The following is a 16,041-nucleotide window of genomic DNA, read 5'->3' as shown; positions in this document are numbered from 1 at the left end:
TGTTAAGCTCAGATAAACTAACTAGTGGGTACATAATTATCTCCAGTTAAGCTCAGATAAACTAAGCAGTGGGTACATAATTATCTCCAGTTAAGCTCAGATAAACTAACCAGTGGGTACATAATTATCTCCAGTTAAGCTCAGATAAACTAACCAGTGTGTACATAGTTATCTCTGGTTAAGATCAGATAAAGTAACCAGTGTGTATATAATTGTCTGTTTAAAATCAGATTAACTAACCAGAGTGTATCAAACATAATTATCTCTGTTTAAGCTCAGATAAACTAACCAGAGGCTACATAATTATCTCCGGTTAAGCTCAGATAAACTAACCAGTGTGTATCAGACATAACTATCCTTGTTAATGCTGAGATAAACAGACCAGAGCGTATCAGACATAATTATCTCTGTTTAAGCTCAGATAAACTAACCAGTGTGTACATAATTATCCCCGGTTAAGATCAGATAAACTAACCAGTGGGTACATAATTATCTCCAGTTAAGCTCAGATAAACTAACCAGTGGGTACATAATTATATACAGTTAAGATCAGATAAACTAAGCAGTGGGTACATAATTATCTCCAGTTAAGCTCAGATAAACTAACCAGTGTGTATCAGACATAACTATCTTTGTTTACGCTGAGATAAACAGGTCAGAGCGTATAAGACATAATTATCTCTGTTTAAGCTCAGATAAACTAACCAGTGTGTACATAATTATCCCCGGTTAAGATCAGATAAACTAACCAGTGGGTACATAATTATCTCCAGTTAAGCTCAGATAAACTAACCAGTGGGTACATAATTATCTCCAGTTAAGCTCAGATAAACTAACCAGTGGGTACATAATTATCTCCAGTTCAGCTCAGATAAACTAACCAGTGTGTACATAGTTATCTCTGGTTAAGATCAGATAAAGTAACCAGTGTGTATATAATTGTCTGTTTAAAATCAGATTAACTAACCAGAGTGTATCAAACATAATTATCTCTGTTTAAGCTCAGATAAACTAACCAGTGGCTACATAATTATCTCCGGTTAAGCTCAGATAAACTAACCAGTGGGTACATAATTATCTCCAGTTAAGCTCAGATAAACTAAGCAGTGGGTACATAATTATCTCCAGTTAAGCTCAGATAAACTAACCAGTGTGTACATAGTTATCTCTGGTTAAGATCAGATAAAGTAACCAGTGTGTATATAATTGTCTGTTTAAAATCAGATTAACTAACCAGAGTGTATCAAACATAATTATCTCTGTGTAAACTCAGATAAACTAACCAGTGTGTATCAGACATAACTATCTTTGTTTATGCTGAGATAAACAGACCAGAGTGTATCAGACATAATTATCTCTGTTTAAGCTCAGATAAACTAACCAGTGGGAACATAATTATCTCCGGTTAAGTTCAGATAAACTAACCAGTGTGTACATAATTATCTCCAGTTAAGATCAAATAAACTAACTAGTGGGTACATAATAATCTCCAGTTAAGCTCAGATAAACTAACCAGTGGGTACATAATTATCTCCAGTTAAGCTCAGATAAACTAACCAGTGGGAACATAATTATCTCCGGTTAAGCTCAGATAAACTAACCAGTGTGTATCAGACATAACTATCTTTGTTAATGCTGAGATAAACAGACCAGAGCGTATCAGACATAATTATCTCTGTTTAAGCTCAGATAAACTAACCAGTGTGTACATAATTATCCCCGGTTAAGATCAGATAAACTAACCAGTGGGTACATAATTATCTCCAGTTAAGCTCAGATAAACTAACCAGTGGGTACATAATTATATACAGTTAAGGTCAGATAAACTAAGCAGTGGGTACATAATTATCTCCAGTTAAGCTCAGATAAACTAACCAGTGTGTATCAGACATAACTATCTTTGTTTACGCTGAGATAAACAGGTCAGAGCGTATAAGACATAATTATCTCTGTTTAAGCTCAGATAAACTAACCAGTGTGTACATAATTATCCCCGGTTAAGATCAGATAAACTAACCAGTGGGTACATAATTATCTCCAGTTAAGCTCAGATAAACTAACCAGTGGGTACATAATTATCTCCAGTTAAGATCAGATAAACTAACCAGTGGGTACATAATTATCTCCAGTTAAGCTCAGATAAACTAACCAGTGTGTACATAGTTATCTCTGGTTAAGATCAGATAAAGTAACCAGTGTGTATATAATTGTCTGTTTAAAATCAGATTAACTAACCAGAGTGTATCAAACATAATTATCTCTGTTTAAGCTCAGATAAACTAACCAGTGGCTACATAATTATCTCCGGTTAAGCTCAGATAAACTAACCAGTGGGTACATAATTATCTCCAGTTAAGCTCAGATAAACTAAGCAGTGGGTACATAATTATCTCCAGTTAAGCTCAGATAAACTAACCAGTGTGTACATAGTTATCTCTGGTTAAGATCAGATAAAGTAACCAGTGTGTATATAATTGTCTGTTTAAAATCAGATTAACTATAAACTAACCAGTGTGTACATAGTTATCTCTGGTTAAGATCAGATAAAGTAACCAGTGTGTATATAATTGTCTGTTTAAAATCAGATTAACTAACCAGAGTGTATCAAACATAATTATCTCTGTGTAAACTCAGATAAACTAACCAGTGTGTATCAGACATAACTATCTTTGTTTATGCTGAGATAAACAGACCAGAGTGTATCAGACATAATTATCTCTGTTTAAGCTCAGATAAACTAACCAGTGGGAACATAATTATCTCCGGTTAAGCTCAGATAAACTAACCAGTGTGTACATAGTTATCTCTGGTTAAGATCAGATAAAGTAACCAGTGTGTATATAATTGTCTGTTTAAAATCAGATTAACTAACCAGAGTGTATCAAACATAATTATCTCTGTTTAAGCTCAGATAAACTAACCAGTGCGTATCAGACATAACTATCTTTGTTTATGCTGAGATAAACAGGTCAGAGTGTATCAGACATAATTATCTCTGGTTAAGCTCAGATAAACTAACTAGTGGGTACATAATTATCTCCAGTTAAGCTCAGATAAACTAAGCAGTGGGTACATAATTATCTCCAGTTAAGCTCAGATAAACTAACCAGTGGGTACATAATTATCTCCAGTTCAGCTCAGATAAACTAACCAGTGTGTACATAGTTATCTCTGGTTAAGATCAGATAAAGTAACCAGTGTGTATATAATTGTCTGTTTAAAATCAGATTAACTAACCAGAGTGTATCAAACATAATTATCTCTGTTTAAGCTCAGATAAACTAACCAGAGGCTACATAATTATCTCCGGTTAAGCTCAGATAAACTAACCAGTGTGTATCAGACATAACTATCCTTGTTAATGCTGAGATAAACAGACCAGAGCGTATCAGACATAATTATCTCTGTTTAAGCTCAGATAAACTAACCAGTGTGTACATAATTATCCCCGGTTAAGATCAGATAAACTAACCAGTGGGTACATAATTATCTCCAGTTAAGCTCAGATAAACTAACCAGTGGGTACATAATTATATACAGTTAAGATCAGATAAACTAAGCAGTGGGTACATAATTATCTCCAGTTAAGCTCAGATAAACTAACCAGTGTGTATCAGACATAACTATCTTTGTTTACGCTGAGATAAACAGGTCAGAGCGTATAAGACATAATTATCTCTGTTTAAGCTCAGATAAACTAACCAGTGTGTACATAATTATCCCCGGTTAAGATCAGATAAACTAACCAGTGGGTACATAATTATCTCCAGTTAAGCTCAGATAAACTAACCAGTGGGTACATAATTATCTCCAGTTAAGCTCAGATAAACTAACCAGTGTGTACATAGTTATCTCTGGTTAAGATCAGATAAAGTAACCAGTGTGTATATAATTGTCTGTTTAAAATCAGATTAACTAACCAGAGTGTATCAAACATAATTATCTCTGTTTAAGCTCAGATAAACTAACCAGTGGCTACATAATTATCTCCGGTTAAGCTCAGATAAACTAACCAGTGGGTACATAATTATCTCCAGTTAAGCTCAGATAAACTAAGCAGTGGGTACATAATTATCTCCAGTTAAGCTCAGATAAACTAACCAGTGTGTACATAGTTATCTCTGGTTAAGATCAGATAAAGTAACCAGTGTGTATATAATTGTCTGTTTAAAATCAGATTAACTAACCAGAGTGTATCAAACATAATTATCTCTGTGTAAACTCAGATAAACTAACCAGTGTGTATCAGACATAACTATCTTTGTTTATGCTGAGATAAACAGACCAGAGTGTATCAGACATAATTATCTCTGTTTAAGGTCAGATAAACTAACCAGTGGGAACATAATTATCTCCGGTTAAGCTCAGATAAACTAAGCAGTGGGTACATAATTATCTCCGGTTAAGCTCAGATAAACTATCCAGTGGGTATATAATTATCTCCAGTTAAGATCAGATAAACTAAGCAGTGGGTACATAATTATCTCCAGTTAAGCTCAGATAAACTAACCAGTGTGTATCAGACAGAACTATCTTTGTTTATGCTGAGATAAACAGACCAGAGTGTATCAGACATAATTATCTCTGTTTAAGCTCAGATAAACTAACCAGTGGGAACATAATTATCTCCGGTTAAGCTCAGATAAACTAACCAGTGTGTACATAATTATCTCCAGTTAAGATCAGATAAACTAACTAGTGGGTACATAATTATCTCCAGTTAAGCTCAGATAAACTAAGCAGTGTGTACATAATTATCTCCGGTTAAGATCAGATAAACTAACCAGTGGGTACATAATTATCTCTGTTTAAGCTCAGATAAACTAACCATTGAGTACATAATTATCTCTGGTTAAGCTCAGATAAACTAACCAGTGGGTACATAATTATCTCCGGTTAAGCTCAGATAAACTAACCAGTGTGTATCAGACATAACTATCTTTGTTTACGCTGAGATTAACAGACCAGAGTGTATCAGACAGAATTATCTCTGTTTAAGCTCAGATAAACTAACTAGTGGGTACATAATTATCTCCAGTTAAGCTCAGATAAACTAAGCAGTGTGTACATAATTATCTCCGGTTAAGATCAGATAAACTAACCATTGAGTACATAATTATCTCTGGTTAAGCTCAGATAAACTAACCAGTGGGTACATAATTATCTCCGGTTAAGCTCAGATAAACTAACCAGTGTGTATCAGACATAACTATCTTTGTTTACGCTGAGATTAACAGACCAGAGTGTATCAGACAGAATTATCTCTGTTTAAGCTCAGATAAACTAACTAGTGGGTACATAATTATCTCTGGTTAAGCTCAGATAAACTAACCAGTGGGTACATAATTATCTCTGGTTAAGCTCAGATAAACTAACCAGTGGGTACATAATTATCTCTGGTTAAGCTCAGATAAACTAACTAGTGGGTACATAATTATCTCCAGTTAAGCTCAGATAAACCAATCAGTGTGTATCAGACATAATTATCTCTGTTTAAGTTCATATAAACTAACCAGAGTGTACATAACTGTCTCTGTTTAAGATCAGATAAACTAACCAGTGTGTATCAGACATAATTATCTCTGTTAAAGCTCAAATAAACCAAGCAGTGTGTCAGACATAATTATTTCTGTTTAAATTCAGATAAACTAACCAGTGTGTACATAATTATCTCCAATTAAACTCAGATTAACTAACTAGTGTGTATATAATTCTCTGTTTAAAATCAGATTAATTAACCAGAGTGTATCAAACATAATTATCTGTTTAAGCCCAAATAAACTAACCAGTGTGTATCAGACATAACTATCTTTGTTTACGCTGAGATAAACTGACCAGAGTGTATCAGACATAATTATCTCTGTTTAAGCTCAGATATACTAACCAGTGTGTACATAATTATCTCCAGTTAAACTCAGATAAACTAACCAGTGGGTACATAATTATCTCCAGTTAAGCTCAGATAAACTAAGCAGTGGGTACATAATTATCTCCGGTTAAACTCAGATAAACTAACCAGTGAGTACATAATTATCTCCGGTTAAGCTCAGATAAACTAACCAGTGGGTACATAATTATCTCCGGTTAAGCTCAGATAAAGTAACCAGTGGGTACATAATTATCTCCGGTTAAGCTTAGAAAAAGTAGTAATAAGATGCTGCAGATGTTCTATCAGATGGTTGTGGCGAGCGCCCTCTTCTAGGCGGTGGTGTGCTGGGGAGGCAGCATAAAGAAGAGGGACACCTCACACCTGGACAAACTGGTGAGGAAAGCAGGCTCTATTGTAGGCACGGAGCTGGACAGTTTGACATCCGTGGCGGAGCGACGAGCGCTGAGCAGACTCCTGTCAATCATGGAGAATCCACTGCCTCCACTGAACAGGATCATCTCCAGACAGAGGAGCAGCTTCAGCGACAGACTGCTGTCACCGTCCTGCTCCACTGACAGACTGAGGAGATCGTTCCTCTGCCACACTATGCGACTCTTCAGTTCCACCCGGGGGGGTAAACGTTAACATTATACAAAGTTATTGTCTGTCATACCTGCATTTTTATTACTCTTTAATATTGTTTTTTGTATCTGTATGCTACTGCTGGAGTATGAGAATTTCCCCTTGGGGATTAATAAAGTATCTATCTATTGTGGCAGGCGGCCGGCGTCCTTGCCCAGCCGGGACACCCCTGCACACTATATCCAGGGGGAGCAGCCCTGAACAGTGCAATACCTCCCCTTGGACGCTAGATGGCCACCCCCCTGGGCTGGAGCAGTACCTCAGGTTCGCACAGGGCTCCCTGGGAATTAGAGTTGGGTGCAGCCCTGTTGGGTTCCGCAGGCACCAACAGGGGGTGCTGTGTTTGGGACTCCTGAGCCCGTATGGGCAGCATATTCGTCTCACCCGGAAGTGCAGCCGGAACTCGGTGATCAAGCACCTGGAGCACTTCCGGGTGAACTATAAAAGGAGACAGCAACCACCACTCAGTGGCCGGAGTCGGGTGGAAAGAGCATGAGGTTGCCTGGGAGGAGTGGTGGTGCATGAAGAGTGCTTTTTGGACTGTGTATTGCCTGTGGGAAGAACAATAAAAGTCTGGTGTGTTTGACACGTGCCTCACGGTGAATCTGTGCCGAGTCGGGCGGGTATATAGCGCTGTATTCACACTATCGATCTATCTATCTACCACTCATGATTGAAATTGTCATCCATAAAAGCCCCCATTACGCCATTGGGTCAAATGCACACTTTGGGTCGACTGAGCTCCCCTTCTAATCTTTTGAAATTACTGTGTGAACCGCAAAGCCAAAACTTAACACAACTGACCCCTTCTTATTCAGATGGAGTTTTAAGGGAAAGTTGTCTAAACTTCATCTACCCATGAACCTGTAAGAAGAACAGCAGTAAAGTAGTCCTCACTCTTTCCGGAAGCCCGACTGACTCTCCTTGCACGACACAATCACAAACGCTGCCCCGGGGAAGCTGACGTCCATGTTGATCTTGGACTCGCTGACTGGGAATTCTTCAGAAGGAAACTGTTCTGGGGCGTTCTGTAACACAAAGCAGAACACAGGTGCCTTTGGGAGTTACGTATTTTTGACTTGATAGGTTTTATTAATCCCCGAGGGGAAATGTTCTTTTCATATGACCTTTGGGGGTTCTGATATAAGGAGTACATGCATTTCTTTGGAGTACCTGAAGAAAGGAGCAGATCTGTTTCGTCAGGTCCAGCAGGCTCTCTTCTCCTTGGTGCAAAGCGCGGGTTATGGCGACTGTCAGCCACTCTCTTATTGGCTGAGCATTTCCCTGGTAGAACAGATCTGTAGGGGAGCAGTTTTGGCCCTGAATACAGTGCTGGATGGACTGGGCAAGTAAAATGGAGCTGGAGCTTATTGTACCATCTACAAAAAGTAAGCAGAAGCACATTGTACTGCTAGGACGTTTATCCCATATGAAAATGTAAACTACGCCTCATTTAAGGATTAAAACAAACAGAGATGGCGGCTCAGTCCGAGGGGGTGCTTTGTAACTAACTGAATAAAAAAAAAAAGATTTCAGCCTCTCTGAGTCCTCACCTGCTAGCGGAGGAGCCAAGAGCTGATTGGACAGAAGCTGCAGATGCTCCAACGTGATGTCCCGTATGGCAGGGATATGGAAAAGTCGAGTGAAGGTGTGCGGCGATTTTGGAGCAAAAATATTGAGGAGGGCCATGCGGCAGTACAGCCTGGCGAGAGACGCCTCACAGCGCAGCAGTTCTCTGGGGGGGGGGGGGAAAACAGAGACAAATAAGCAAACAACATAACCTCCGATCGATCCAGGGTCATGAAGAGCCGAAGCCCACCCTATCAGCACCAGACGCAAAAGGACCTGGCACAGGACAAAGCGCCAGTGGCATCACAGGGCCGATACACACACACTCACACCATGGGCACATCTGTGGTAACGTGGGAGGAAATCCAGTCATGTGAAAAAGTAAGTACACCCCATGGAAACTGTTATTTGAACAGGTAAACAGTAGACATTCATGCAAACAGATAAAGGTGATATGCTTGAACAAATGACACATCAAGTCCACCTGGTGTATTCATTCTTATAACCTAAAAAAAAAAAGAGAGATTTATCACGTGGAAAAAGCGAGTCCGCCAATTATCAAATCCATAAAGCTGGATTTAGGAGTTCCAGCTGTGATGCCAATGATTAGAACCTCAGACGTCGATGGTCTGGTGTTCTCTTTGCTATTGACGTGTGTGTGGTGTCATTAAGCCAAGATGAAAAGGGGCCTTCAGAAAGAAAGATGTGGATGCCCAAGAGTTTGGCAAAGGGGTGTAAAAAGATCTGAAATCCATCATTCAACTGTAGGGAGAAGAGGCGTAGATTTCAAACGACTGCTAATTTGTCTAATTTCTGGCCCGCCGAACAAAATCAGCCAGAGACGCTAAAAGAAGTCGACAAAGAACCCCAAAATGTCATTGTGAGATCTGCATGGAAAGTTAGTGTCAATGTGCAGGCAACTACAATCAGAAACCTGCATGTGAGGTGTGCCAGGAAAACCCAAAAAGGCAGGTCAGCTTACCTGTGTATTTGGATGTTGGTGCTGTCCAGAGTCACCAGGCCATTGGCTGCGGTGCGTCGGGATCCGGCTTGCGGCCTTTCCAGCATGTCGATTGGATACCAGTAACGTACAAGCACCCCCTCGCTACGCAGGTAAGTCTCCACCTGCACAAGTTCATTCATCTGAAAGACAAAAAATAAGCCGGTGAAAGCTTTCAATAAAAAAATGCAACGGCCACTAGGATAAAAATAAATAAATAAAACACACACACAAAATGGCAGCATCTGCCACTCGGAACAAAACATGGAATGGCGTAGAAATGTTATAAACATAACCAAAAAAATAGAAATATGAGCCAATTGACAAAAATGTAAAAAACGTTAGCGACGGGGCTCCCTTAACTTTTCCACTCGTTTGCAAGACGCCTTCACCTAAGGCGACTTGCACCATTTGAGACTGACTTCAGGCAAAGGCCATCTCACCGAGTCAACATCCAGAACGATCCCATGGAGGCTGAAGGTTTTCATCATTCCTCTTGTAGCAAATTTTGGCAACGCTGTCCCCCCGGTGTTGCTGCTGGTATTGTTACTTTCTGGAGATCTGACTACCACCGTCAACCCTGTAGGTGAGAAGAAAAAAAAATATGAACACTGGTGACCTCTGATGGCCATAAAACGCAAGGACTGAGAATGATCGTTTTTTTAAGTTTTACCTTTGCGAACTTTATCAATAGTGAACTTGTTTGCTTCATCTTTTATGTCCTCAATGGTGGGAAGGTAAAGGTCCCGAGGGATGCCACCGTTTTCTTCGTACAGAAACTCAACTGTTTGCCTAGCGATATCCACCATACCTAATGACCAAAGACAACGGGTTAAGTCGTAAACGAGGCTGGCGATCAACTGGCATGTTGACGGGCACTTTTCAATAAATGTAACAACTATTTACAATCATTTAGCGTCAAACAGCGTCACGAATGAAACACACGGAACTGAAAAAAAATGACGCTTATTGCCGTACCCAGTTGCAGGGCTCCCTTGATTTGATCGAGGCCTGATTTCCTTTCAGCTTCGTTTCGAAATCTCCTTCGAATTGTTGGAAAGACCTTTGTCTCCCATGCCTTGACCAGCAAAGCGTAGTGGTCCTCCTGTTAAAAAAAATACAAAACTCATATGTCGCTTCTCCTTGACATGTCCGTTAACTCTCTTGTGTTCGTGTTCCCTTCATATTTTACAGCCCTCTTTGCCACTAAGAGTAATGGGGAATGAAACAGGTTGCTGTCTCACGTCGGTGGATTATCGCGACGACAACAATCAATTAACACGCTACCAGTCAACATAAACGCTCCCACACTCAGCTCACGCACAGCTCTATTGAACAGTCAATAATCTTCATCTTATACGGCCATACCCACCCTTGGAATATCATCATCGTCGTCATCATCACTCTCATCATCTGCGATTGGAGGTGGATGCAGATTTGGCCCAGACATGATTAGGTTCTCGTAGCTCAGCTCAACTTTGTAGTGGCAGGAGGAGTCACTGTCATACTCTGAAATTTGAAAAGTCAAGGATAAGGTCCAGAAACGTCTAGACAGCCATCACCCCAAGGCTCACAAAGACAGGCCAAGTGCAGCTGAACAAGACAAACCCACGCAACCAACCTCTGGGATACAGAAAGCTTTAACCTTCTATACATACATATGTTCAAAAAATATGACAGTGGAATGAATATTCTAAAGTGCACAGTTAAATCCCAGCATGCATTTGGGTTCACCTAAACATAAACAGCACTTCACTCATGGGAACCTCAGCCCAGTTAAATCCCAGCATGCATTTGGGTTTACCTAAACGTAAACAGCTCTTCACTCATGCGAACCTCAGCCCAGTTAAATCCCAGCATACATTTGGGTTCACCTAAACAGCACTTCACTCATGCGAACCTAAGCCCAGTTAAATCCCAGCATGTATTTGGGTTCACCTAAACGTAAACAGCACTTCACTCATGTGACTCTAATCCCAGTTAAATCCCAGCATGCATTTGGGTTCACCTAAATGTAAACAGCTCTTCACTCATATGAACCTCAGCCCAGTTAAATCCCAGCATGCATTTGGGTTCACCTAAACGTTAACAGCTCTTCACTCATATGAATCTTTGCCCAGTTAAATCCCAGCATGCATTTGGGTTCACCTAAACATAAACAGCACTTTACTCATATGAACCTTAGCCCATTTAATTCCCAGCATGCATTTGGGTTCACCTAAACAGCACTTCACTCATGCGAACCTAAGCCCAGTAAAATCCCAGCATGCATTTGGGTTTACCTAAACGTAAACAGAACTTCACTCATGTGAACCTATGCCCAGTTAAATCCCAGCATGCATTTGGGTTCACCTAAATGTAAACAGCACTTCACTCATATGAACCTCAGCCCAGTTAAATCCCAGAATGCATTTGGGTTCACCTAAACGTAAACAGCACTTCACTCATGTGAATCTAAGCCCATATAAATCCCAGCATGCATTTGGGTTCACCTAAATGTAAACAGCACTTCACTCATGCGAACCTCAGCCCAGTTAAATCCCAGCATGCATTTGGGTTCACCTAAATGTAAACAGCACCTCACTCATGGGAGCCTCAGCCCTCATGTGGTTTGACTGCCCCGGGGTTTCACTGAAAGTCTACTTTCAATCCAAAGGTCTAAATGCGTTCAGCTTGTGTGTAGTAGCTCTGCCACTCATTTTACTGCCATATTTATTACAGTTCAAACATGAGTTGTAATTACAGTCATAAATGGTTTTAGATAAAGTCATAAAAACAAGTTAAGGTCAACACCATTAAGTGTTTCAAACTGATCCAAAACGTAAAGCAGAAATCAGGGTGAAAAACGACATAGCGAGAGGGTCAGAAAGTTGATAAATATTTATGGGAACCAAGAATCAAAGTCGGGAAAGGAAAACGAGTCAAAAACACGTAACATTCCTAGTAGTTAATTCTACTATTCTGCTTTACATAAATTAACAAACTATTTGGGTCTTACGTTGCTGGATTGTGGCAACAGCTGCTATCCTGCAAGGAGGTCCATGAGATCCGGGGTCCGAGGCAACACTAGCTCCGGCGTCATTGTCGCTGTCGGAAGCCATCGCGAAGGGGAGCGCCTCAAAGTTAGCACTGATCTCCTCTGAGAGGTCGATGCACAAATCGGCCGCATTTCTGTGAGCCTGACCTTCAGCGTAAGCAAAAGGGCGACATCCAAAATTGGCTCGAACTTTGGTGTTCTGGAAGAAAATGATCAAGGATGAATGACAAAGAATGACTTGATGTTCACAAGGTGAAGCAAGTAAGCCTTACACATTAAGTAAAATAACTGGCCTTTGCCATGATCTTTATGATACTGGATCTCAAGGTCTTAACCCAAAATTTGTGTTTCAGATTTCCGCATCAGTGTGGACCCCCTTAGGAATATTCATACTTACTGTAAATCCAATGTGAGGAAAATGATCAAAAAAAAAAAACCATCTCACAGCTCATCAGTCCTGTCCACTTAATCCTTTTAAAATAACACAAAGTCGAGTTCTGAAGATCCCTAAAGTCCTACTGGCCACCACACTACTTGGTCGCTTACTCCAAATGTCTGATGTTCTCAGTGTAAAGACAAACTTCCTAATGTTTGTGTGAAATTTACCCTTAACACATTTCCAACTGTGTCCCCATGTACCACAGTCGAGCTTCTCTACTAACTCCGCTGTCTCCACGACAGATAACGAAGACGTATCCTTCTCCCCGTTAGCCGTAGGGCTGTTGGCAAGGCTTCATACTTTTTAAACATGAAGTGAATCTTGAAATCACAAGGCCAAACAAACCAGAGTAAGAGAATCACGCGTGATGGGACAAAACAAACATTTGAAAGCGGCATCGGCCCAAGCCCGGCAAGGACAACAACATGGGCCAACACGTCCTATGAAGACGCACTCTGTGGCACACATGTTGAATAACACATCCGCCACGTACAGCGGTACGGAAGAAGAGTGAGCGCCGCAGCGTACTTAACATGGCTGAGCTGCACACATTACTGGATTTTTGTTTTCAGAATTCAATAACATCCTGCCTTACATGTGGATTGTGAAAAATGAACAGTAAGAATGTTAATCCTTGAATTCAGGACTTTCTTTTACGTTCTTCTCATGGCACATATTTCAAATACAAGGGCTGTCTGTGGTTGACCCTCTTAAAAACTTGTGACCAGAGTCAGTATGATGACCACTGTCCCATTATCAAGTACGCCAATGACACTATGGTGACAGGATGCATTATTTTGGAGGGGGGCAGGCATGAGGGGCATGGTGGTGCCTGGAGCTTGGGAAAGGCACTATATAAATAAAATTTATTATTATTATGTAGTCAACCAGGCAGGTCGTCGCTCAGTAAACTGTTGCAATAAGGGCCACCTTTCTCATAATGTCAAAAAGATTTGACTGTAAGAGACCTCTGTGATCTCCTGTCATTGTTCTTGTGAAGCTAGAGGTTGGAGAGCTTTTAGAAAGGTATCGGGCCTGAAGATTAAATATGGTCGAAATACAAAGCAAAGTCAAGAATGGGAAGGAAAACCGTCGCAGGTGAGGTGTGAACTGAAAATCGTAGTCAAAATTTCCAATCGATTCCAGCTGCAGACCACCAGAGCTCTACACTATCAAGGAGGTGGCAACGCCTGCTTACACTATTGGTTATCTGACTCAAGTCAAGTAATCCAATTGACAAAAACCAGCAATCAGATTGGCTGTGCAGCGGAGCTACTGAATCGTGGAGGTCTGCAGCTGGACCCGTCTCAAAATTTCAGAGCCAAAAGATGAGCAACCTGGAAAAATTTCAAAACAAACGGCAAGTTTCTATCCGAAAAGCTCAGACAGGAAATGGGCAGAGTTAATCATCAAGACTCACAACCTCTAAGGTCACCCCGGGAGGCGCATTCTAATGGCAGGACTCACAAAATGGCCACATCCTAATGAGACACCATCTAAAAATCGCAGGAACAAAACACATGCTGGCATGCAAGTGTCTTTACACGCCATGTTGGGACATGCTGAGTGGCATTTGGTGCCACAGACATTCAATCTGCAGCGCTTCTCAAACTTTATAACGGTAGATTTGGGATCTGGAGGTGTAATATCAAGAACACACTCACATTCAAAAGCTGCAGACATCAATCAGGTACTCACTTTTTTCTGTATGTGAACCAAAGGCCACATTCCCCCAGACACGTCCTCCAGGAAAGGCGTGAGCCGCTGACCGCAGTAGGTGAAGTAAACTCTGCCTTTGGCGGGCTGGCCAGGTGGTGGTGGAGTCCCTTCTGCTCGCTCCCAGCCAATACCTGCGACGTCTCCTATGGCACAAGGTGTCACAAGAGGTGACAAAGACTCAGGGATATGCCTTACACAGCGAAATACACACATGTGCCGTCTTGGGGGGCTGCTCACTTTTACCACACATATTTAATCTAATTTAACGAGTTTAAAGCATTTTTCAAAAACTGAACATTTTCTTTGATTTTACTGCAAAGAGTGAGCTTTGAGCTCAGCCCATGGTGGACCAGCGGTGTCTGCAGGGCTTGTTCAAAGATGTTCTCCTAAAAGACAGACAACTCCTCCGGTCATTACACAGAGAGATGTATGTAGAAGTTCGAAACGAAGACGTACCTGGAACGAGAGCCACATCCAGGCGCACGCTCTTCCACTGCAGCAAACTGGAGCCATTGTAGTGCACAGCTCGCCCGTTACTGGGAAAGACACAAGCAGGAGATGTGAGCAGAGTTTAATACAAGGAGCACACGGCGGCCAGGGGGGATTCGGCTCCCACACTTCAGGCTGCCTCAAAGAAAACCCAACAACTGTTGTCTGTGAGAGTAAGAGCGACAGCAGATTCATCTCAGAAACCTTCATCCAGGGTCAGTCCCTTTTTTGGACCAATCGTTTCTTTTCATTGAACTCCTGCCTTACCTCACTGGCGGGTAGCACTGTTAGGCCCCAGTAGTTTAAGGGTGTTAATGACACTTACAAAGCAAAGCATCAATAAAGTGGGGGACTCATCAATATGAAGGATCCACAGGCCATATATTGATGTGCACAATATCAGGCGAAATAGGCATCACCGTTCCAATATGGAGATCTTTAGCATGAGTTGAATTAGCTACTGATGCTTTCAAAGTGTCATTAAAACCAAAAGAGTTATGTAAGAGTTGTACAGGATATGTACGAGGGAAGTGTGACCGTGGTGAGGTCTGCGGTAGGAGTGACGAAGGGTGGATTACATCAGGGATCAGCTCTGAGCCCTTTCTTATTTGCAATGTTGATGGACAGGTTGACAGACGAGATTAGACAGGAGTCCCCGTGGACTATGATGTTTGCTGATGACATTGTGATCTGTAGCGATAGTAGGGAGCAGGTTGAGGAGACCCTGAAAAGGTGGAGATATGAGAGGAGAGGAATGAAGTTCAGTAGGAACAACACAGAAAACGTGTGTGAATGAGAGGGACGTCAGTGGAATGGTGAGGATGAGGTGAGTAGAGTTAGCGAAGGTGGAGGAGTTTAAATACTAGGGATCAACAGTACAGAGTAACAGGGAGTGTGGAAGAGAAGTGAAAAAGAATGCAGGCAGGGTGGAGTGGGTGGAGAAGAGTGTCAGGAGTGATTTGTGACAGCAAGAGTGAAAGGGAAGGTCTATAGGACGGTAGTGAGACCAGCTATGTTATATGGGTTGGAGACGGTGGCACTGACCAGAAAGCAGAACACAGAGCTGGAGGTGGCAGAGTTAAAGATGCTAAGATTTGCATTGGGTGTGATGAGGATGGACAGGATTAGAAATGAGGACATTAGAGGGTCAGCTCAAGTTGGGACGGTTGGGAGACAAAGTCAGAGAGGCGAGATTGCATTGGTTTGGACATGTGCAGAGGAGAGATGCTGGGGATATTGGGAGAAGGATGCTAAGGATAGAACTGCCAGGGAAGAGG

At 41.4% G+C, this 16,041-nt stretch overlaps 1 protein-coding gene across 1 annotated transcript in view; it reads right to left on the bottom strand.

The window, feature by feature from the left end:
• LOC114669142 (probable E3 ubiquitin-protein ligase HECTD4) overlaps positions 1–16,041 on the bottom strand; it is a 206,396-nt gene that overhangs the window by 55,011 nt on the left and 135,344 nt on the right. Inside the window, 11 exon segments of the mRNA XM_051921368.1 lie at positions 7,409–7,539; positions 7,685–7,890; positions 8,065–8,246; positions 9,063–9,223; positions 9,524–9,660; positions 9,754–9,891; positions 10,059–10,185; positions 10,453–10,589; positions 12,079–12,316; positions 14,255–14,418; positions 14,732–14,811. Of these exon segments, the coding sequence (XP_051777328.1) occupies positions 7,409–7,539; positions 7,685–7,890; positions 8,065–8,246; positions 9,063–9,223; positions 9,524–9,660; positions 9,754–9,891; positions 10,059–10,185; positions 10,453–10,589; positions 12,079–12,316; positions 14,255–14,418; positions 14,732–14,811 (1,701 nt within the window).

Source organism: Erpetoichthys calabaricus, chromosome 18, assembly GCF_900747795.2.
Source record: "Erpetoichthys calabaricus chromosome 18, fErpCal1.3, whole genome shotgun sequence".
In the NCBI taxonomy this organism is placed as follows: Eukaryota; Metazoa; Chordata; class Cladistia; order Polypteriformes; family Polypteridae; genus Erpetoichthys; species Erpetoichthys calabaricus.
Note: the sequence above shows the minus strand (reverse complement) of the source record. Positions and strands in the feature narration are given on the sequence as shown.